The sequence below is a fragment of the Carassius auratus genome, chromosome 38 (assembly GCF_003368295.1).
Source record: "Carassius auratus strain Wakin chromosome 38, ASM336829v1, whole genome shotgun sequence".
Taxonomy (NCBI): Eukaryota; Metazoa; Chordata; class Actinopteri; order Cypriniformes; family Cyprinidae; genus Carassius; species Carassius auratus.
This window is the reverse complement of record NC_039280.1, coordinates 3,693,507-3,718,630: the sequence shown is the minus strand read 5'-3', so window position 1 is coordinate 3,718,630 and position 25,124 is coordinate 3,693,507. Positions and strand designations below refer to the sequence as shown.

General features: G+C 37.7%; 1 protein-coding gene across 6 annotated transcripts in view; it reads right to left on the bottom strand.

The window, feature by feature from the left end:
* Nucleotides 1-17,714, bottom strand: part of LOC113056686 (fibroblast growth factor receptor 2-like) — a 48,139-nt gene extending 30,425 nt beyond the window's left edge. Inside the window, exons 1-6 of one of the 6 annotated variants that reach the window (XM_026223494.1) lie at nt 17,287-17,714; nt 14,636-14,895; nt 6,658-6,924; nt 5,590-5,664; nt 1,938-2,107; nt 504-627 (exon numbers count right to left, since the gene is read on the bottom strand). In XM_026223494.1, coding sequence (XP_026079279.1) covers nt 504-627; nt 1,938-2,107; nt 5,590-5,664; nt 6,658-6,924; nt 14,636-14,819 — 820 coding nt within the window. In that variant the 5' untranslated portion in view covers nt 14,820-14,895; nt 17,287-17,714. The remainder of the gene's footprint in view (nt 1-503; nt 628-1,937; nt 2,108-5,589; nt 5,665-6,657; nt 6,925-14,635; nt 14,896-17,286) is intronic. The other 5 variants (XM_026223493.1, XM_026223492.1, XM_026223491.1 and 2 more) reach the window with 5 other exon arrangements.
* Nucleotides 17,715-25,124: the final 7,410 nt, after the last annotated feature.

The following is a 25,124-nucleotide window of genomic DNA, read 5'->3' as shown; positions in this document are numbered from 1 at the left end:
TTAAAGTTTCCTCTTTCAGATAAATGCTTTTTAAAACTTTCTATTTGTCTAAGAAAACAAATATTCCACAAAAATATGAAAGGACATATAAGCACAACTGCTTTCAAAAATCTTTCTTAAGTAGAAAAACAGCATATTATACTGATTTCTGAAGATCATGTGACACTAAAGACTGTAATGATGCTGAAAATTCACCAGCGCATCACAGAAATAAATTATATTTGAAAATATATTCAAATAGAACAGCTATTTTAAATATATACACACACAAACACACACATATTCTCACAACAACAAAATGTCATCTGTTTTATCAGCCATGCCAACATATAGATCTATTAATATGTAAATAATTACATAATTTTCTTTCTTCTTTTTTTTAATACACACTCACACTTTATTTGCTCTGCTGTTGCTCAAAAGCTACCCACAGCCGTCTTTTGTGCACTGTTCACCAGTGTCCAAAGCAGACAAGTATCTAAACACATGTAAACAGGACTCACCTACTACATCCAGCGTGTAGGTGTGATTGATGGATCCGTAAGCGTTCTCCACCACGCAGGTGTAGTTTCCTTTATCAGAGGGGACCACGCTCTCCATGATTAGAGTCCAGTGCTGGAGTCGGAGCTGAGCGGGACAAATAAACACAACAGAACACATTCAGATAAGTTTAGTCACTTGTTTACGCAATGTGCCCAGTTAACATAGCCAAATACAGGTGGTTGGTTTTGTTACTCATCTCAAATGAAACTCCAGGTTTAGTCAAGCGTCTATTATCCTCAATTTCACACCTGTGTGTGACGTCTTACAAAATGAGGGGCGAATCTGACAGCAGCACTGACCGAACAAACTAGAGAGAGAGAAATTGGCCTAGAATTCGAGGGTTTTTCGAGCAAGAGCACCATGGGAAAAGTAATATTGCTGTGCCGACAGACGAGCGAGCTCCCACCCCCACCCCAGGAATGCAGCTCTCGTGACTGCAGGCCACGAAATCCAGTGTCTCTTCCATGGAGACTTTCAGTCCACAACCCTCGGCTTTCTGAGACCCTTTAAATGACAGCAAAATAAGGGTTTCATCCACCTGAGGAATGCTATCAATAAACCATAATCTCGCTTATTTTATTAAACATTTTGGGCTTATTCTGACTAAATTAGATTTTTTCATGAAAATTTGTATAGTATATTCTACAATGCAATACTATAGTTAGGCTGAACTAAAACTCAAATCGGAAAAATACGCTTTCATTAAAATATAAAACATAGATATAAAACTATATAGATACATTTAAAAGCTAAAACTAATAAAATGATAAAAATGCAACAATTACTAAAACTTTAAGAAAAATTTACATGAAAGCAGAAAAAAATTATCCAATTAAAAAACATATCTATAAAAGTACCTCAATGAAGCTAAAATAACATCTTTATCTTTTTTATGTTTAAAAAGCATATATTTTAACTTTTATTATTGTTATTATTACAATCAGAATTCAAATTAAATGACATTTTATCATTAATAAACCAGTTGTTAGTTGTCATGAGTTTCATCTGATCAATTAAGGTTCTTCATAATAAATGGTGATTTGAGTCTGGATTATCAAATGAAGCAGTTCTTGGTCCTGTAGTCAGACACTGACTCAATCGAGCGTGAGCAGCTCAGTCATTAGTGACCTTCTGTGTGCATCAGCTGGGTTTTCAGAGAGGGAAGTGCAAACAGACACTGATCGGGGTGCATCGGCCAATCGCCTCGCACGTCTATTACACTTTAACCAAGAGTCAGTGCTTCGTCAGCTGTTTCATGCCTACAATTCAGACTCATGTGAATCTGCATGTATAAAGAAAATACTTCAATCTAACCATTTTGCTTAGTTTTAAGCATTAATAAATTTACCATGATGAGTTGCATATCTCATTCAGCACTAGTGAAAATCTCTTACCTTGTAACCGCCCATGCGATCATCCTGTTTGAAGGGTTTTCCGTTTTTTAGCCAGCGCATTTCAGGCTTAGGATTTCCTGCCGCCGCGCACCGAAACTTCACAGTGTTGGCCGCGGGGACGGCGTGCAGCTTCTTCTCCATCTTATCCGGCGAGGTCCAATATGGCACCACTGCAGGAAAGAAGAAGAAATGACAAACATTTGCATCATCCAAATATCAATATGTTGCAGTGCACTATTTATGTATTTCTTTGATGTGTCGAAGCCTTTAAGATTACATGCAGCTTTGATATGAATCACATAAAACCTCCATGCAAACTGGAGATTTATTTTTTATCTACGCCTCCTCTCTTATCTGCTTTCAGCTTTTCATAGATCAGCCCCTGACATTTATAGTGTGTTTTCTATATCTATGTTTATGGAAAAACTTAGCATCAAAGCCAGAAACAGTAGCTTTTGGATTGTACAGTAGATGAATCATTTTGGATTGTACAAAACACCGATGATGAATCACTCAACATGATTTTTAGTTCAAAAGATCAGTATTAGTCATATAAAAAATCATTTCATAATCAAAATTGCAATATGACCTTGAGCGACTGCTAAATCAATCAGCAGTTTTTGAAAGAAATGTATTTATTTATTGTGCAGTGAAGGCGGTCTTGTTGTTGTAAACTATTTGAAATTGAAATAGCATTCAATTAAAAAATGCATTTAATAAGTGGACAAAAAAAACTCAAAATTACAAAAAGGCTTGAAAAAAAACATGGCAAGTAAGTGAAATAAAATAAGTTGAAGTACTAAAATTACAAAAATTGAAAAAAGAAATGAGCCCTTCACATGACATGCAAGAAAAAATAAATAAATTGTGCACACAATTTACAAATTAATTCCCTCTATGTACTAAAATTTGCACACTTACTTTTTTGTTCCCTTAATTTGCTAAATTGTGTGCACAATTTACAAATTTGTTCTCTTGATTTACAAATCATTTGCATGACTTAGCAAATCAAGGAAATTAATTAGTAAATCATGTGCACAATTTATAAATCGTACATGATTTAGCCTACTATTTTTGTCCTGCATACCATGTGCGGGACTCCATACATTAAAATTAAAAAACATTCAAACTAAAATGAACACCGAATACAGCACATAAAAAATGAAAAAGGACACTGATTCACTGACAGATATAGCAAATCAATCCGAAGTCCATTTTAATTCAACCCCAATATCCCAAAAGAAATGCATCATTGCCAAGAGAGAGAAAGCAGGAGCCCGTCTGAATCTCAGCAAGGGGAAACAGGAAGGCATGACCACAGATGCAAATCGAAGCAGTTATTCACACTCGCAGCACTGCATGACTGCACCGCCCATCTGCTTAATGGAACCCTGAAACTCACAGTGAGTGGCTTAAATAAAAACATATTCCCATTTGCTCGGAAAACACACAAGAGAAAAGAAGAATAAAACAAGTCGGTCCAAAAGCACAGCGGCTTGCCAAGAAGGAACTGGACCATCACATCCAATCTCTTTTGTGCGACAGACATGCTAACCGGAAGGTTGCAAACAACTTGATATCAGACGTGTAAACAGACATCTTCCCCTCAGCGTGAAGGCATGATAATTGGTTTTCAACTCAACCCTTTTCTTCAACATCTATCTGTCCGTCTGTTTTCTTTCCCCACCACCCAACTTTTTCATCTCACCTCGTGGGAATTCTTTCGTAACGGTCGTTCTCTTTGACCTCAGTGCCCTGGCGGACAGCAGACTACATGTCTGTAAGCCCGACTCCTTTTAACTTTGTAAACGGTTCAGGTTTTCATTGAGAAAACAAAGATGGGAATGACCCTCAGACATTGGGGCAGTAGGGTCGGATGTCCTGGGAAACCCTAAAACAGGTGACCTCCAGATGGACTGACCATTGAACCTTTATTGACGTTTTTATTCAAAAACTCCGGGACGATCAACAAATACCACCGGTATCTGCACAAATCTATCAGTAAACAGAAACACTGAGACACCCCAGCAGCCAATTCCATCAAATTACACAGAGAAAGAAAAAACATGCAAACCAGACCTTTAGACTTTAAACAATCCCAGTGTTGTCTTCTCCAGCACATCTCATTCAAAGGGAAAACATCTCACAAATAAAGGAAACTTTCTCGTGAGAGAGGGAAAAATTGGTGTTTTTGAGGCTGCTGTTGTTGAGGCCCCTTTACACAGAAATATCAAAGAGTTCTGAGTGGTTCAGCTGGGCACAAATCCAACCCACCGAGCCCGAAACCACCCCAGGCACAATGCTAAACGCCCCTCCATCCCAACCCCAATCCCCCCACACCCGCCTCAGCTCCACTCGTATGCGGCCAAAGGCTAGACCTCCAAAGCATACACAGAAAAGTGTTGGTGCCGATCAAAACCAGAGCCCATTATCTGGAAGACCTCGCTCCACCCCTCTTTCCAGCAACTCTCTTTAATATTCAGTTTTGCACAACTGAAAACAGATTCTGGTGGGTATGGGGCTCGTTTCAACAGAGGAAATGCAGTCAATATCCTTTCCTCACCTGTCACGGCTTCATTTTCACACAAAGTTCTCGAAAATGTAAAGCGATTTGGGTTAACCAAATAAATAAATACATATATTACTGAAAGAGTGAATCCTGAAGCTTGGCATTTTTGATCTTCCCAAAGTCAATGGGTTTTTGGCCTGAAATAAGGTCTGTGGTTAATACAAGCTCAAGATATTGTCCTGTTTTATTTTACAAGATAAAATACATTGGTAATACCCCATTTGTGATTTTTTAAAGCTTTTATACATCTTGAAAAAGATGAATAGGTGACTTCAGAATGTGACGTATGGAAGTTGTTGGATACATTAAAAATCATTATGTTGAACTCGTGAACTCACTAGTCGCTTTTACAGCTTTGTTGTGTTTATAATCAGGCTCTTCCAAACTATTCTAACTTTCCAACCAGTAGATTTTTAAGGACTTAAAGAGTTGTTGGAAGTGTAGTGATGGGGACGATAAAGATGTGCGTCTGGTGTAGTTTGTTTATAAAGTAGTTTTAGCTTTTTTTTTTTTACTTTTTGTAGTTTAAGTTGTGTTCATTTGTGAAGATTATCATGATGGGAAAAAATCATTAACTTTTGTCGGTCACACAGATTATTTTCTGCAGTAATCTAGAAGCCAATGGAAAATGTCCTTGGCTTTATGTCAAGAGAACCAGTTAACTTTAGGGGTTTGCCTACAAAAATACTAACTAAAATATTAACAAGATTTTTAATGAACCTCAGGTCTTTCCCGTTTACCATTCTCATAGAAAAGCCCAATTCAAAACACATCTCTTAGCAGGTAATTTACAGACAGGCCTCTTATGGACTGGAGAAGTGGAGAGCACAACGAAGAAGGAAAGAGAACGCCTGGAATTCTGGGAATGTGTCTGTGCTGGAATTGCTTTGTGATATAGTTAACATCAGACTCCACTGCAGGATTGTCCTGTCAGCAACAAACATAGCAAAAAAATCAATACCTGTGCTAATATAAAAACAGTATGCCAACCGTGTTGCATCTAAATTCAACATCGGAAAGACAAGTGCATTTCACATGGTTCTCTGTGACAACTGGTGTTCGGCCCCCGGTCCCGATACTCACGCATTTGCTCGCCGTCCACCCCGACATCTTCCGATCGCTCCGTGTCGTCCTCATCATCACCGGATGAAATGGCATCTGCAGAGAGTACCGGGAATACTGTAACCAAGCTTTGTTTCTTCTGCCTGTCACCCACGTCCATCACTAATCAACTATTTGCTCTTTTTGACATATTAACATTGCTGAACACTGCTCATCCAGTCAGAAGTTTTGGAGTACAAAAAAATAATATTACTTTCTTTATTTTTCTAACTCAATTCTTAAAAATGTGAACCTGTTTTAGCCATAATTTGTCATTCATTTGTTATGAATAATCATTGTGTCCATGCAAATTCAAAGAAAAATAAAGGAGACGAAGAATATAATAATTACTGTATTAGTTTGACTGATTGAATAAAATATTTATTGATAAATATATTTATATAATTAATTTAGAAATTAATAAACTAATTCAAAATATATGTTTATGTGTGTGCATATATACAAGTATTTTTCGGAAAAAAAAAATTAATGTATTAAAAAATATACAAATATATATAAAATGTATATATAGAAATGTGAATATTTTTAATAAATAAATGTATATTTCAAAATATAATATGTAGCAAAAATAACCGTAATGTGTCATTTAATGTTACTGTGAGATAGGATTGTGTCATAATAACACAGAGCAACTATGAATACTAGCTAGAAAACTGTCAAAAAGATATTTTACCGTGACGTGTTAAATCAGACAAGATGTCTGTATAACACAATGAAAAAAGTGTAAGACATAAGATACAATGAGAAATATCAACTAAACTAATCTTAATACTCAATTTACAGAGCCAACGAATGCTATAAAAACAATACAAACAAGTGTCAAACTCAGGACGTAAATCCGAATGCTGCATGCAAAGTAATTTTAAAGACTACATCTTCCACTGCATTGCAAACTGTAAAAATGCAATGAAAACAGACAAACAGAACCATTCAGCTCAGGCAGATGCGGCGTGCGAAGACTCATCTACGATATCAAATTCGTAGTCTCATTCAGTAGATGGCGCCACCTGTGGTAGACAAGTGTCTCACCTGTAACGTTTACGATGAAGCAAAGTGTGTCGCTGGCCCGGGAGCCCGCGGCACTGCACGCATACAGGCCCGAGTCCTTAGGGGTGGCGTCGCGGATCTGTAACCACTCTTGATCTATGAGCGTGCGGTTGTCAGGGCCCAGTGAGGAGCCGTCTTTGGTCCAGACGATGGCGGCCGCCTCGGGCAGCGGGCAGTTGAGCTTGAGCAGTTCACCCGGGTGCACCGAGCACAGGGTGGGCTTAGAGTTTTGGTTTTTGGTTGGAGGCTCTGCAGAGCAAAGGGGGAAAGAGAGGAGGGCAGGAGGAAAGGGATGACAGGGTGCACAGAGAAAGAGAAAGAGTGTAAGATGAAGAACACTGCACCAAAATGACATCCCTAAAGTGACTAGAGTGAAGAAGAGGCTTCAATTAAATGAACAGTTCACCCAAAAGTCAAAAAATCCCAAATACAGACACCTCAGAGCTTCCCATTAGCTGTGAATTGTGTATACAGAGCATTTCTGGAAGCATGCAGCTGTACCAGTGGAAAAAAAAGTGTGGCGTTAGCAGTGCACGGACATGAAAGAGGTGCCAGACGAGAAATAGAGCTTAATATTTGTTCATTTCATAAACAGAGCCTTCGGTTTTCCTTTCCATGTCATTTCAACCTCGACCTCACGCATTAGAATTAAGCCTGTTATTGCCGGTTTATTCCATTAACTTTAATCATGCTCTACATGACTATATTGGCTAGCCAAACACTCATAAGGAATGCCAACTGTCAGGTGAAAGAATGCTAAGAAGGTGCCAAAGTGAGGCACACTAAAACAGAAAAATCAAAGGCTTGATTACAGATTGAAATACGGTGGCATGAGCATAAAGGGCGGGAAAAAACAGTGTCAAATGCAGGAGTGCACATCACTAATGCTTTCCCTGTAGTGTCAGTACAAATATCTACAAATATTTAGTTCATTTTACATAATATTCTATAAAATCATGTTGAAAACATTGTTTAGATATGGATATACTTATACTTTTTTTTGGTATATTATAAACCCATATCAGCTGACTTCTAGTTATGTGAAGCAAAACATACCAACTATATCCATTTCAATTCACCTGAGATTGCACTGAGAGCAAAGCCAAGATGAACAGAAATCAAACGCCCCAATCAGGTCAGAATGAGAAGGAAAGAGAGAGGAATTCAAGTTATTCTATCCATTTAATTCACTTAATCTCACGGGTAGAGTGATAAACAACGAATAACACAGCACTGCATAGAAACCACATGGGTGCCTTGATGCTGATACACAATGACTCAAATGAGGTCGAAATTGCCTTCAGAAAAAAGCCATCAACACTTGCTAATACAGATGGTAACTGTACAATCTGTATGATACAGTCTGAGCAACACCAGCACAGATATTAGATTTCTGGGCAATTAACATAGCTGGATGATTAAACCCAGACCACAGAAATGCAGCCAAAACCACAAACACGTTCAGCAAAACCCCAGACTAATTGTTCAGTAATTTGGCCAGTATCCCCTTCTGTGACAACAAAAAGTGAACGCAAAATGCACATGCATGAAGTTTAAGGACACTGTAGAAGATCCCATGGTTCTACAGTACTAACAATAACCTACTGCATCTAAGTGGAAACTATGAATTAAGACAGACTTATCAGCTTTCTAAGCATACAAAATGAAATAAACTTTGAAAGCGAGAGGTATGGAAAAACATGATCAGACTTGTCAGAAATAATCAGCAGCGCAGAGACACTCCCAACCGTTCTCGTAGTAACACACCTATCTTTCTGCACATTCTTGTTCTTTTGTGAATGTGTTTGGAAGATTGAACTACACACCACAGGAAGGGAAAGTCATATGACTTGCGTTCAGTCCTCGAGGGGTTTGGAGTGTGCTTGAAGGTCTAGCTCTCTCCCCAGGCACGTTGCCCTACACACGTTTAGTTCCCGTATTGTTCTTTTTTCGCTACTCCGGAAGCAATTACCTTTTCCTTTATGCCTTTCGCGACGGTGCGGCCTTAGAACGAACTCTACTGTTGATTGATGGGACCGGCATTCATTGCCTTGCTCTTCCGGAGGCCTCTGTTTGTCCAACTGTTATTTAACTGTAATTGGTTGTGCATTTCCCTCTGTTGTACCATTAAAGAAAAACGAGGTCTGCTCCCACTCAAGTCCTGTTAGAAAGCCAATACATGTGGATCGGTTTTTTGTACATACACACTTTAGAAACTCTGTAGCATGACCAGTGGACGATCGAGTCCCACTAAACTTTCAGTATATAAATAGCGAACAGATACAATGCTAAGGGGAACCGAAGTAAGCAGTGCAAAAGACTAAGCTGTGCATGCTGAAAGCAGAAAGAGCCATGCAAAAAATGCAGAAAAAGGGAGACAGAAGAGCTCTCCAACTAAAAAATCCAAATTATTATGGTTTTATTATGGTTTGTATGCATTTGGAAGACAACTGTATTTAGAGTAACTTCTTGTATTTTAAATGTTAACTTATTTTATTTATTTTTTTATCTACGTTTCACCAGCAGTGCTCTGAAGAAAATAAAAAAATTCTTCCAGTTTTTCCGATCAATTTTGTGAGGAATTGATGCAAGCTCAACCATCTTTAAACTTTTGAAACGCTTTCATTCTCTTTGCTCTTCAGGTCCAGTACATCTGTTCTTTACTATCAACACCACCTCCTGCTCCTCTGATTTGCTCTTTGACCTTTCACCTCTCACCCTGCCAACCGGCCCCCCGCCGTCCACAAGACACCAACCACCCTCCACAAATCCACAACCTGTTGACATCCTGCAAATTCCACATTTTTCTTCTTGGGAAAGGTCAGAGCAGCATCCTACTCTGCAACAATAAACATAGTCTTTTCCTCATGTGCTTAAACTGGAATAATATATGAAACACATGCAGTGAAAAAACCCTCAAACTCCATTTCTCGAGGTGTGACGGTCTCTGTTCTCCTGTGTTTTGATGGGAAGGCTATGTGAGTGGCGGTTATTATCAAACAGGACGTCAGGAGTGACAGATACGGACTGTCTCGCACTTCACGTCTGATCCACCAAGTCTCATTTGCGCCTCCGCTAGAACAGATAATTAGGCTCTCGACCAAACTGTGACAGGATCCAGTCTGACCAGTTCTCACACTATCATCCTTCTGTCTCCAGCCGCTTGGCGACACAGAATCAAGACCGCTGAGCGCTTCACTGAGTGCTCGGGTCAGTCGGATGAGATGTGTCTGCGACGAGACAATGATGAAATGGCTCTCTCATAACAGACATATAAACTCCATTTCCACTTGTTCAGGATTTCCCAACCAGGGAGATGCAAACCCCCAAGTGTTCATAAAGTTACTAGTATATTTGTAAAAACAAAATGTAGTTTAATAAAAATTTGAAATATTAAATAAAATTAATCTAACTAAAAAAACTTTTTTCCATATTCTTAAGAAGAGTTTTTGTTTATGCACGTCATAATTGATGCCAAATCTAAATGAATAAAAATGCATAATCTTGAAAATACCTGAAATCACTTTCAGGTTAAAAATAGGCATTTTTGCTTTTTGGTTTTTTTTTTTTTTTTGCTTATGCAAAAGTCTTCATTGATGCCTATTGTGATTAAATAAAAGTGCAAAATTAAAAATTTTAATAAATCAAATTTTAAAACATTACTTTAATCACAGAACATGAGTCATTTAAAAATTCATTTTTGCGCATGAAAAAAGTTAACATGGATGCCAAATATAATTTAATAAAAATGCATAATTCTTTCATTTAAATTAAAACATCAAAAAATAAAATCTATTTCCATTAAATCTTATTGACAAAATTATTCACTGAATGAACAAATGATGAATGATCATTTAAAATCACACAAAGTACTTCAATTTAGAAAATGCATTCATTGCAGTCACTGCTGATGCCAAATATATTTTAATAACAGCACTAGATGCAAGTCTTACAATTAAATTAAAACATAAACATTTTTTCTAATTTTCTTCCATTAATCTTATGGACAAAAAGATTACTTAAAATCACACAAAGCACTTCAGTCTGACAAAAAACTAGTCAGAATGGTTTTTGCTCATTGTTATGCCATTGCAAAACTATTTTAGATGGTGGATATGGTGTTTTTGGTGTGTGTCTTGATGATTTTGTGGACCCTAGATATTCTTCAGGTCTTCCTTACACAATTCCAATGTTAAAAAGCATTAGCACACCTGCCCTCAAAAGTGTGGGACGAGTCACACTTCATAGTTTAGTAGTTAGAGTTAGGGGTTGGTTTAAACACAGTGATGCATACTTTAGCAAGCACTGATAATTAGATCAGAGGGGTTCAGCAGACAAACCAGCCGCCCAACTCAAGTTGCCCTGTTCTCTTATCACGTTCCCCTCCTTCCTTATTTTCTCACCCTTCCCATTTTCTACTCCAGTTAAATCCCAACACTCTTCCGTAGCCGCTCCTTTTCTTTCCTAATCACAATTGCCTTTCAAATTGTAATTCTGCAAGCTTTATTGTCATGACAATGGCATGCCCAGCCAAATACGCAGGCCTCTCAGGGGCGCCCACGGCAACACAAGCATCCGGGCAAATCTCATTGGCCAACTTTCCCTCCAAAACCTGTGGAGTCACATATAAACACAGGAGTTTAGAGGGGGAATGGAGCAAATTGCTAAATTTAAAATTTTGCACGTAGCCTGCTCTGTGCCATTAGTGCTACAGGCATGACTCATGCGGCTGCTTGGGGAGATGTGCGCTAGTTAGTTTCTAAGTAAATTAAGTGATTAAAATTGGGTGGGAAAAACTTAAAAGTTACCCTTTATGTCTTGAAACCACCTAGCAAGCATCCAAAATACTCATGCAAACAACTAATAATGTGCTCACAATTGAAGAATTCCAACAATTACCCATCAAAACCATTTGTGTTTCCTAATATACAGCATATACAGCACACATACACAAACAAAAACAGTGCAAAGATTGACAACAGCCAGCTGCAACATAAACATTTTCAGGAGAAACAAAAAAACACTTTTAGTTTGTTTAGTGGGAGAGTGAGGCTTTATTCAAAACACAATAAACCAAGGGTGTGAGCTGACACTTTTATTACAGGGACTTACTATCATGATTTAGGACGTTTGGTATAAACAGGGAATGATTGGCCCAGGAAACCCCCGACTGCATGCAGGTGGTCACGCTTATCGAGAGGCTGAGCATCTCTCACAGTTCTGCTGTTTATGCTTTGGGTATTGTCACTGTCATGAACAGGAACGTCAGGGTTGTGAGAAGAAAACCTTCGGGCTAAAAAGGCAAAGAGCAAAGAATTGGGGACAACTCCGATTCCGGAAAAAAATAGCGATGGCAGGAAAGACAGAGAGAGATTCGCTTGGATCTCCAGCCAATGTTTTAAACATCATCAAAGCTCCGTTTGACTGTGTCTAATTCTGTCCAAACCAACAAGGCACACACACACACTAAAACACCAGCAGAACCACTCCAACGATAATAAATAAATCACACAATGCTAATAATAATGATCCGAACAAGCTTATCCGATTCCACATTTTCCACCACTGGGTCAACCTGGCCATACCTCTGGTTCCAACCATAAACCTTATGGAGCGGCAGGGAATGAGAGAATAAAGGGCGAAGATCTTCAACTCTATTGTGCTCTAAGCCCTGTCAGATTACATTTGATCCAAGTTTGCTTTCCCACACTTTCACAATGTGTTGTTTTCCAACCTCTGAGAAGATTTCGACCGCTCTCCCAGCCTTTATCACGTCTACAGAGATGCCTTTTCCAAAAAGTTTAAGCAACGTTACCGAGTCAGGAAGGTAATGGAACATTTATATCACATAACTCTCACAGAAAAACCAGCTCACGTTAAAACTCTGTAGGAATTCTAAACTGATATGCTATCTTAAACAATTACCCCTCCCAGAAACACAACCGAGCCCTTGGTGGGCTTTGCATGCATCAGGTGGGGGCTGTTGTAGTTTCCCTCCAGGGGTGGGCGTTTAATGGCAAGTTTTTTAGTTAAACTGATACATATAGTGTTCATTGGAACAAAAAGTAAACATGTTTAGCACAACCATTCAACTACTTGAGTTGCGTCTGTAACACAAGATACAAGAAACACCAAAACCTCCCAGCCTTTCCGCATCACATGACACCACTTCAGCCACTTAATCCTCCGTCACATGACCTCTCGTAATCTTGCATCATATGATAGGAGAGAAAAGTGCAAATCGTCTTACCAAGTTCTACAACATACATCACTTAGCATTAGAAGATGAAAAACGAAGCCTCTGACTTTGGGCAAAAGGTAACCAGTAGAACAATGCAACGCGATATTGCGCAATAGAACATCTTTTGTATTTGAGACGTTAAGCTAGGCTTTACTCTTAAAGAAAACTTTCATTTACTCAACCTTTTGTCATTCTAAACAAGTGTAAATTTCTTTCCCACACAAAGGAAGAATAAAAGGCAACATATAAAAGTCTACTCCAATTTTCAGTGAATAACAACTTGCATTTCTAACAAATCTTTATCAAAAGACTTAGAAATACGGTGAACATTTTAATCCTTTATTGTTGAAAAATGACCTTAAAAGCTGTTTGGCAAGAGCAGAAATTCTTCAAAACATCTTGCTTTAAATTCGAAGTAGAAAGGAAAGTCAAGCAGGTTTTGAACAACATGAGGTTAAGTAATGTCAGAATTTTACTTTAGGTTGAACTTTCACTTTAACCCTACTAAGGACCTCCTTTAACCCTGAGGTCAAAGGGCATCTGGACAGTGTTGGTTGGGGGTGGGATGGGACGGCTGCTTCCGGTGATTGTGTTTGACAACCCTTTAATTAACATAGTGATTAAAGCCAGAGGAACAAAAGCAGACTTATCCAACGCAACAGTTATTCATTTGCTGCCCCAAACGAAATGGAAAAATCACATCAATAATCGCAACTACTAATGGTAGAATGTGGCAAAACTGGGCCAGGACACGCCACTGGGAATTCAACCCTTCAGAAAGTGCCAAAGAAGCAAATAAAATGAGTGTTTTTACTTGAGTTAGGAATGAAGACGATGACAAACCACATCCCTTTAACAGGAAGTTAAGAAACCTCCAAAAAGAAGGGAGCGGAGAATCTCTTGTTTCATTTTAATTCAGATCTGAAAGCATATAAGTTTTATTTTTTCCCAAACAAACTAATATGGGTTGGTTTGCATCTGCATGCCAAGCAAGCAGGTATGTGTGTGGTCCTCAACTCTGAACAACATTAAACTCAGACAGATGGAGAGAGAGAAAATATGGGGGGAGAAAGGAAAAGAGACGTTACGAGTGGAACCACAGAAATCCTAAAAGCGACTCTTTTGAAACGAGCTGCTGTGAGTATATAGCATAACAAAAATAATTCCATACATTATGAAACCTCAGGGTTCTCAGTTCAAAGATGCCTGATATAGGCTCAAACCGCTTTCGCCACATAATTATCAGAGTTTCAAAGATGTGCTCCATGCAAAAGTAGTACTTCCCAGGGTTTGCATACAGAAACTCATAAAACCTCCAAACCACACATCATTGCAAACCAGCACCTCCTCAGAACTTTCCTGGCTGTCTTGAAGGGCTGAACACAACCGTTTATGAAAAGCTTAATCCCATAAATCTGCCCTAACTAATGATGTATGAAGCCATGAGGAATCCTACCTATACCACGAGAAATTCCGTGTGGCAATGTTTTGTTTCACCCAAATTCCTTATTTTCCCCAAGACTTCCCCCAATAAAAACCAAATATTTTCACACATAGGTGCAGCTGCGTAGGAGAAGAAGGTTGTTTTTATAGCGATTAAGCAGTAAAGAAGCATCTGTTTTCTTGTCACCGCTGAAGTATCGAGAATTCCTAACAAGATTCTGCTTAAAAAAACTAGGAATGTTCCTTGAATGATGTTCCATCGTTCTTATTCCTTACCTTCACGTTGACTCGCAGTCTCCACTTTTTCAGCAATCTTTGACGACGGCCTTGCCACGGACACTGTTGCCAGGGTCAAAAGCAGGAGCGCACCCAGAAGCCACCCCCAGGTGGACATCCCGTCAACAGTGGGCGTGTCTCCCCATCCCCCCCTCCTCGGCCTCCCCCTGGACACGGATCCCATCTGAGGGGCTCCACCCAACCATGAACTGCAGGCTGTAAGGTCGGTCACTCACTGGAATTCCCACCAATCACTTGGGCTGAAGAGGACAGCAGAGAGGACAGTGATGGGGCAGGGGTCCCAAAACAAAAACAAGAGAAGAAACAATTAGGAAAAAAGTATTTTTGCCATACACAATCTATAAAACACTCTGGCTAACACACCATAGCATGCCCTACACATGCGTGGGCCTAGTTATGAAAGAGACTGATAGAAGCTAAAGGCCCACGTGTCAAAATGCTGTTAAACGAGCCTTGCCACAGACATACCAAAGCTCTGATGCTTTAGACCTACCTACTATCTGACACCTACACACTAATCAGACAAAGCAAGCACCGAGAGCTACCTGCAACTTTCTACAGAACTGACAGGCCACTAATGTAGAAGACCATTTTCCAACATCACTATTAAACACTGTTTATTTCATCAGGGTGCTAATTCATCTAGCAAACAATCTATTTTTGCTCCCATGTATTCGTTTAAATACATGTAGACAATGTGTAAACACCTTTATCTCACGCATTAAGATATACATTGATCTATTTATTTTTCTAACGATCACTTCACTTCTATCACATGAGTTGCATTCCATTCTTATTCTAAAAGGAACAACTTTAATGGCAGTTTAGAATTCATTTGCACATTCAAAACAAGACCACTGAAAAAGAAATGGAAACCGCGGGAATCGGTCAGTTACTCTCTGGAGATCTGGCGCGTGAATGCGGTACTGATCTGTTCTGTGATCGTGCGCGTGCATTAATAACATGACTGACAGCTGGTGGGGTTCCTTCCTCTGCAGAGTTTTTTTTTTTTTTTAGTTTTTTTTTACCGTGAGAGGTGAGCAATGCAGGATTTTGATCCCCTAACACGACCTCGGACAAGAGCTCTGTAATATTCTCATAAACATATTCTCTTTATTATCTTTTATAATCATGGGTAACAGGTTTGATTACTAACGTTGATGCAGATTGCAAGACGCATTTCTGCTCATGCTGGATAGAAACAGGGAGCAATCCACCGTCAGTGCTTCCCGGGTTTGTTGCAGGATTTTGAAAAAGATTTCCCAACGCAATACATGACGTCACCTCTAGAGAACTTTTCTCGGCAAAGCGTTGTTTTAATAGACCGCTGTCTGCGGCTCGTCATGCGTGTACAAGCAATCTGAAGGCGTTAATCAGCGTCCTATTCATATTCAAAACAGAATACACAGAAAGCATGGAGTGCCGATGCAAAGGAAAACACCGATGTTCCCCTAGAATCAGCTGTACTGTGTTTTGATTACATTTGAATTGTTATTTGAACCTAATGGGCGTTCTTTATTAACCTAATGAATTTACCATGATTTTATTACTGAAGTCTAACTAGATCACTTTGTGAATGCACAGATTTTATCAATTGTTCAAATCTAATTAGCATCTACATTATGATTAAAGTTAATTATTTGTTGAATTTCCAAATAATATAGAGCTTATACTTTGTGAGTTTATCACTAACAGGCTATTAACTAATGAAATCCAAAACCCAATTATTAATAATGGCCAAGTCAATTTTCTAACGCAAACTCATGTCAGTCCGTTTCATTTTTATAAGATCTTTAATTGTGTCCATAGATTTGAGGGCAAGAAGCCTGATTATACTTTAATTGCCACTACAATGATTAAACGACACTTAAAAAAGGAGATTAAAAAAAAGAAAAGGAAACAACAGGTAGGCCAGACTGTTCCAGAAAAACACACACACACAAAAGTGGTTGCTTTTTTATTCTGAATCCAGATTTGAATTTGAAAAGATTTCAATGTTCTAAAAATGTTTAATGCATTAAAATCATACTTTTTGAAAATCAAGGAGGACGCTTGAGGAGGAACTACAAATATAAGTGGTGATTTAACCATTTTGACTTGTTTTTGACTTTATTCAATACTTCAAAACAACAACAAAGAACGTTAATATAACGTTTTTATGAACGTCTACTTTTATGATTTTTTAAAATCACATATTACATTGGCGTTGGCTTGCAATCTGATGTTTCATAATAAGCAAACATTCATAATTTTACACTTTACAAGCTGTCTTTATCTTTCTTTATAAAACATTAAAAAGCAAGCAAGAAAGTGTGCATACGTTTAAATAAACTAAGTGAAAATATTTAGCTAAATAACCTTGACCAAAGAATCTGACATGGCCATCGCTGATCATAAAAGATAAAAGTTATGACATTTTCAGTGGACTTTAGATATAGTGGATATATCTGGAATATCCAAATTTGTGCCCATTTAAAGTAATATATAACCATATTTAGCAATTAAGATACATTTGCGTATTATAAAATGTAACGAAACACGCGTAAAGGTGCAACAATGAAGAAAAAGTTGCATTTTCATGAAAGACGAAACCTCCGCTTAACATATAAACAGAGACACAAGTAACTTACAGAGAAGGAGCTGATGGTGAAGTTCAGGATCCGCATATAAACAGAGAGCTCATGGGCCGAATCCAGTCAGGAATGCGACCAAAACTATTCCCTATTCCCAAATCCAACAGGGCACTAACGACAGGATCGCATACCAATAGCGAGCCACCGATAGCATCCGTGCGTGTTTGGGTAAATCCTTCCAGAAAACGAAAAAAAAAAAAATACGCGTCCCAGAAACTTTTTTTCGTCCGTAAAGTAGCTGATCATTCACCAAACGGCTCGTGCAGACGCGCAGCAGCCTTCAGCTACACGAGATGAGACATTGCAACAAACAGCGAATAAAACATCCATCCCAAAATACACATCCAGTGACATGAGCGCAGTCTCTGAGGATACTGGCTGTTCTCAGACGCTTTGTCAGGTTTACACAGATTTTTTCTCTCTCCTTCCAACCCCCTGAAGAAATGTCACTCCCCCCTGAAACCCGAGACGTTTCCTGGCTGATAGTTTTTGGACTCGGTCGTTTTCCTCCAATCACAGATCTCAGAGCTGGAGCGAGCGACTCGAGCAGTTCTGCGCAATCCTGCAAAGTTTGTCCGGAACTGGGGGTCTCCCTCCACCCCTGCACGAGCCCCAGTGCTGCAGAATGCCATTCATTAGTTGCAACAGCGCCACCTAGTGGCGGATCTGTCGGATCATTAACCCTTTGGGGGCCCCAGAGACCCCCAGGGCCTTTTAAATTGCACACATACTTGGGTCGTGACACTTTCCATTCCATGGATTTGAAATTTTAAAACATTCTGTAAAGGTTAAGAAATTGCATTGTGAAATTTTAAAGATTCATTCAGTACATGTTGAATTTTTTTTAATGCAATAACAGGTTGAGAAATTAATATGGATATTTTCACAAACAAACAGTTTTTACTGCACTGGACTATTTAAGATCATCCACTGCTAACATATCTAACAAAACAGATATTAAAAATTTAGTCAAAAATGGTCAAAGGTTTGAAATAATTCAGATTTTTTTTTTTAAGAATTCTAACCAAGACTGCATTTGTTTGATCACATACACAGTAAAACATTTTGGAATATTATTTGAAATATAAACAGCATATTAAAATGGTTTCTGAAGGATCATGTGACACTGAAGACTGGAGTAATGATGCTGGAAATACAGCTTTGTTTCACAAGAATAAATTAAATTTGAAAAAATATAAAAATATAAAAGTTATTTTTAACTGTAATAATATTTCACAATATTATTGTATTTGTGTATTTAAAAAAATAATAAATGCAGCCTTGATGAGCATAAGAGACTTCATTCAAAAACATAAAATAAAAATATTAATTATTCTAAACTTTTGACCAGTGTTTAGTTTTGAAAAACTAAATCAGGTTTTAAAAAAGTCTAAATCTGAAACTCTTAAAATAAATTAATACAAATAAATAATTATGTTTTTTTTTTTTTTTTTTTTTGAATATACCATATTATCAAAAACTGACATGGTCAGATCATAATTTTGTCTTGTTTTAAGCAATGTCATGGTTTAAAGATTAAATATATTTTGTTCATGGATTTATGGTAAATCTCAGATTTCAGAGCTTCAAAAGAGCAGAAAATTGTCAATCTTTCTAATACAAAACGATCAATCAATTGTATATAGCATTTTTTAATCTTAAAAGAAATGGGAACTATAAACTTCCCTTTCGTATGCAAAAGAGCTGTGTAAAGGTTATAAAAGGTTTGGAAAGACACGAGGCTGAGTAAATAATGACAGATTTGTAATTTCCTTTAATCTCTGTGTAAACTGCACTACATATCATCCACGCTGTTGCATACGGAGCCTGTCATTTTCCCAGCATTACTAGCTGTGCCTGATAGACTCCCTCACGCAGCTCCCCCGTGGAGCCTTCTCTGTCCCAGCACTCACACAGGGAGGCTCCCTAATCAATGACCCCTAAATGTCAGAGACTGAGAGGCCCCCCTGCCGCGCTCCACACTCCCCTTCCAAACTGTCTTCTCCATTGGACAGGCCCTTTCACCGATCCGAAGGAGAAAGCTAAAGAGCCGCGGAGGAGAGCGGGATTAGGAGAGGAGGAGGGAACTGTGGCGAATATGCCTTTCCCTCTTGCTTTTCCTCTCTCCTCTCCACCAGGCTGCCCGAGCCTCCTGCTTTTTTTCCCCCCTTCCTCATAAAAGAAACGTTCCCATTCACTCCGAACGAGCCAGCTAATAAGGCTGTTAAAGAAAGCGGTGAATGGGGCCTTCGATCACGGCTTTTCTTTCTTTAGCCCAGATTCTCTCGCTCACTCATACACAGTGAAGCCATCACACACTCCCATAAAAGGTGACAGTTTGGATCGCAATGAGAGGGAAGCGGGAAAAGGAGGGGACAGGCCACAGGTTTAGGGGTGTGAAATAAAAGATGGACTATACAGTCTTTCACGCGCTTCCCCATCGCCTGTCCCGGCCAGATTTACATTGTTTTTATGGCTGTCTTACAGGCCCGCCACATTTGGCAAATACAATAGGACAGCTAGTGAGAGTCAGAGAGAAAAGGACAGAATTGAAAGAGGTGGGTCACGTCGCGCTGTTCTTCACTCTTCCTCCTCGTCCAGCTGAAGATGTTAGGATCTAAGCAACGGTATCAATCACAAACAATATCTGACGAATTAAAATCGTAAAAATTATACTAACTCATCTGCAAAGAGAGAAAGCAAGAAAGTGGCTGCCCGCCTCCCAGAATTGAATACTAATTTATTGCACATTAATGCAACATGTTTTCACAAATCACCTCATCATGTTGCATGCTAGTGGAATCCTGGCATAAAACTATATTTGCATATGTTCTGCTAATCTGAACATAGCCAAATGTGTCTCAAATCGAAAAACATTTTTTTAATAGTATGCTATAGATGCAACAACACAGGCTTTTCAGCTAATAGGCTAATGGCCTCAACCCCTGAATCAGGGTTATTATAATTCACTGAAAGTAAATTTAAAACCTTAAAAAAAAATAGTTTTGTCACTTTACATAAAATAAACATTAGTGGAAAAAAAACTTTTTCAGCTAGTTGCCAAAAATGTTTTTCAAATTTTCGTTTTACTTGATGTACTAAAATTTAACTAAAACTGAAATAAGATTGTAAAAAAAAAATCATATAGACGTAAAAGCTAGTTAAAAATAAATAAATAAAAGAATAAAAATAAAAACCCCAACAAAATTACTAAAACTTTAAAGATGGAAAATACAAAAAATAAAAACAAATTTAAATGTTTAATTGTTTGAAACCTGTTCACAAACTGTCGTATATTTCAGCAGTTAAAGGGATAGATCACTCAAAAATGAAAATTCTGTCATTAATTATTCACCATCAAGACCTTCATTCATCTTTGGTCCTACCATGACCTATGATCATAAGTGCAGAGGACTGCCCCAAAGAGAAGAAATCATTCAATAAAGTCGTTTTATAATTTTTTTTTTCATTGTAGACAAAAAGTATTTTCGTAGCTTCGTAAAATTACAGTTGAACCATTGATGTACTGTAACATGGACCTTTTTAATGAAGTCCTTACTACACTTCTGTGCCTTGATTGAGGTAGGACCCTTGCTGTCTACAGAGGGACAGAGAGCTCTCGGATTTCAGCAAAAATATCTTAAAGGATAAGTTCACCCAAAAATGAAAATAAGGGTGCATTTTACTCACCCCCGAGGCATCCTAGGTCTATATGACTTTCTTCTTTCAGATTAATCCAGTCGGAGTTTTATTAAAAATGGTATTTGATCTGTCAAGCTTTATCCTTGCAGTCAGTGGGTGATGCACTGCTTTAGTCCAAAAGACGTGAAGCAAAAAGCACCTTTCTAAAAAAAAAAAAAAAGTGTCTCACACGGCTCTGATGGGTGGATAAGTGCCTCCTGTAGCGAATCAATGCATTTTTGTAAGAAAAATATCCCTATTCAAAACGTTATAATCAATTGAATCTACCTTGTGAGCTTCTGAGTTGTGAGATATAAACTCAGAATTGTGATATAAAATGTTGCAATTACTTTTTCTTTTTTATTCCAAGGTAAAAACAGGCTTCCAAACAATGACTACACAAGTAGAACACATTTATAGAGAACTGTTTAACAAACATTTTACACAGATTCATTCTGTTCGTGTTCTACGAATACAGTTAGTACAGGTATGCAATTTGGAAAGCAGCTCATGACATAGCAGTAGAATGAGAAAAACACACCAACACAAACACTGGTCATTTATTTAGTCAATAGATAATCAGAACACAGCCTAACGGATGCTTAACGTTCATTACAGCTGAGTCCTGCTGTTATGCTAATGTTGAGTGATTTCAGCGAGACCGTCGACACTACGGTGTTATTCTACCTCCAGCGGGAGTCACATGACCGGCCTGCTGCGTGCTGCCCTTCTGTCTACTGACAGCAAAGTTATGATTTATGCTAGACAATTGTTTGGTCAGCTTTTGGTTTCAAAACAATCCTAGCAAAATGCAGAGTTTGTTTTACTCAGAGAGGAGACGAAAAGAAAAACCCTTCACACGGAGAACAAACACTCACTCCCAGCGTCACTATGAGGGCAAGAATTCTTAGAAAAACATGATGTCACGTATCTTCTCCCCGGCAACCTGCATGAGAATAAATATTCATTATGATCATTAAGAAAACACTTTAAACAGCGTTTGGTGCATTTTGACTTAAGGTGTGCCAAGTACCTGAACTCCTAAATTATAGAGAACAAAATAATTGTAGGATAATGTCTGCCTAGGTGTTCTTTGCCATGTTTTGTGTAATAATCCACTTGTAATGGCACATACGAAAGTCAACCATGCACAAGTACTATAGTTAGGCCTGATCATTACTTAGTATAGAAGAGCTATAGAAGAAAGCTTAGATGAAGGTAATGTGAGTGATTCATACACATGCACAACTCTCTATTTGTTCTGTGGCTGTTCGCTGGTCTGAAAACGGTCCTGCATCAAGCCTTTAATGTCTTGATAGTGCCATTAGCCGAATGACTTGGGACCAAACCTACGAGGAAAACTATATTTTTAAAATGGCCGTGGTTCACCAGTGTCACTTACTGTAAGTAAAAGGTGGAAAAGTGTGTGGATATGATTTTTGGTCTTTTAAATAGCACTCTTTTATATTTATATGAATGACAAAGCCAGTTGAGGAGCTTGTGGTGTTCCTGACTGTGAGATTGGCACTTCTGGACGTAAGCGTTAGCAGTAAATGACCCTGCGGTGCAGCTTTAGTGATGCCATTAGTGGTTGTGGTCATGATCTCAAACTGCGGTCCATCAAGCGTTATATGTCGCTTCCTTGTGGATACAGTAGACAGAACAAAACCTCGTTCAGAGTTTAACTACCAGTTAGGAACCGAAAAAACAGATTCATTTAGAAGAATTATAATAAATTAAGATTATGTAACAGACTTTATTAAACTACAGATTACATGATCCGCTACAGATTACGAAGATCACACAGGTCCTCACAGGTAAAAATAAATAAATAAACTAACAATGCTTTTCTGAAATATAAATAGACCTGTATTCATGTATATAAGCAATACAAAAGTTTTGATCAGGTGGATCTGAAATATGAAGCGAGCTGCCAGAACTGTTTGGCATCATTTTGGGGAGCATTTCCAATGTGTGGAGAATAAAAGTGTAAAACATTACCTCTAGTCATGCTTATCTTATGTAGCCAATTAAATAAAAAAAATAAAAATAAAAATATTTTTCATAAAATGTAAATAAAATGTGTGTTCCTGTAGCTCAAGTGGTAGAGCATTGCGCATGATAGGTAAAAATTGTGTTGTCAAGCACATGATCGGTAAAAACTGATAGCCTGAATGCACTGTAAGTCGCTTTGGATAAAAGAGTCTGCTTAAATGCATAAATGTAAATTTTAAAATTAAAATTTTCTACATTTAAATGTTAAATTTAAAAATTTAATTTAACTGATTTAAATGTAAAACAAAAATTTATTAGATTAAATAATTTTTGAATTAAAAAAAATTATTACATTTTTTTATTAAATTAAAACAAAATAAAACATAAAAAACATTCAAATCATGGTATTTCTTTTCTTTTCTTTTTTTAGATCTCATCATGAATTTCCAATCAAATGCATTGATCTGTATGAATCTCATCACCAGTCAAGTCTGATACTAACAGCGATGAGTTGAGAAACCAACCCTGTTCATTCCAGGAAAGATCTGTGGTTTGCAATGCAATACAAGATCTGGGTTTGTTCATAAATCTAAGAACTGAACTCAGTTGACAGTGGTGGACAGTAACGGAGTAGCTTTACTTCGTTACTGTACTTAAGTACATTTTTCAAGTATCTGTACTTTACTTGAGTAATTTTATTTTGAGTAACTTTTACTTTTACTTCACTACATTCCGAAGCATAAAATCGTACTTTTTACTTCACTACATTTCATAAAACATATCGTTACTCCCTATAATATATCACGTGCTCCGAGACGCAGAAGCGGTGTCTGATTCATCATGAACGAACTGAGTCTTTTCAAAATAAACCTTTAAATCGGATCGCGAATCGCACCAAATGATTCGTTTAGGAATTAGAATGATCCGATTGCAGCTGTTCTGAGTCGACCACTCACTGATTCAAATGAACCGTTTAGTGCGAGTCTCCAGAAGTAAGAACCGGGAGATCTTGTGAGCGCGCATGAGTCTGATGTTGCTAAAAGTAAGTTATTAATGTCGAAATATTGGATTAATTATTGTAACTGAAAATCATATTTAGGTCAAAATTTTCAGTTGTTTGGGAACTAAATCCGTTGTAAAGAGTGATCTATTTAAGCCCACTGAAATGCTCGAGTGCAGACACATCAATTTTAGGTAAAAAATAAAATAAAATAAATTTTAAATAACACAGATTAAATACAATAACTCATGCACGTTCAAATTCCCCGCTGCCATAATGTTAACAGTTTTATTAAAATGTCCTATGTGACGTCTGTTTTTATATTGTTTATCAACAGTAACGTTATAAATATGTATATTGTTTGGATTAACTAGACGAGTAGACAGACATGAATGTTTATTCATAACCGTACTGAAAATAAGTAAATATTGTTTGCTGATGCTAACTGTCTAGCTAACAAGCTTGTTGGTGCTAAGTTGAGGTAATTTTTTATAAATAATGTCCAAATATTTTTATTCAACCACCTATATATATATATATATATATAGAGAGAGAGAGAGAGAGAGAGAGAGAGAGAGAGAGAGAGAGATTACATCTGGGTAGAAAAGAAAGGATGTGATGTTCAGAACATGGTAACTACAGTAATTATTAAAGTGGGAAGATATGCACCCCGTTTGGCCAGGGTAGTTTTTAAACCATAGACAAGGTTTGAGAAGGAAAAAATCATTATGAAAATATAATTATATTTTCCTTAATGTTCTTCCTAACTTCAGGCTTTATTATCATGTCATATATAAAGTTACAGTACAGACCAAAAGTTTGGACACACTTTCTCATTCAAAGAGTTTTCTTTATTTTTATGACTAAGAAAATTGTAGATTCACACTGAAGGCATCAAAACTATGAATTAACACATGTGGAATTATATATTCAATTATATTAATAACAAAAAAAGCTTGAAACAACTGAAAATATGTCATATTGTAGGTTCTTCAAAGTAGCCACCTTTTGCTTTGATTACTGCTTTGCACACTCTCGGCATTCTCTTGATGAGCTTCAAGAGGTAGTCACCTGAAATGGTCTTCCAACAGTCTTGAAGGAGTTCCCCGAGAGATGCTTAGCACTTGTTGGCCCTTTTACCTTCTGTCTGCGGTCCAGC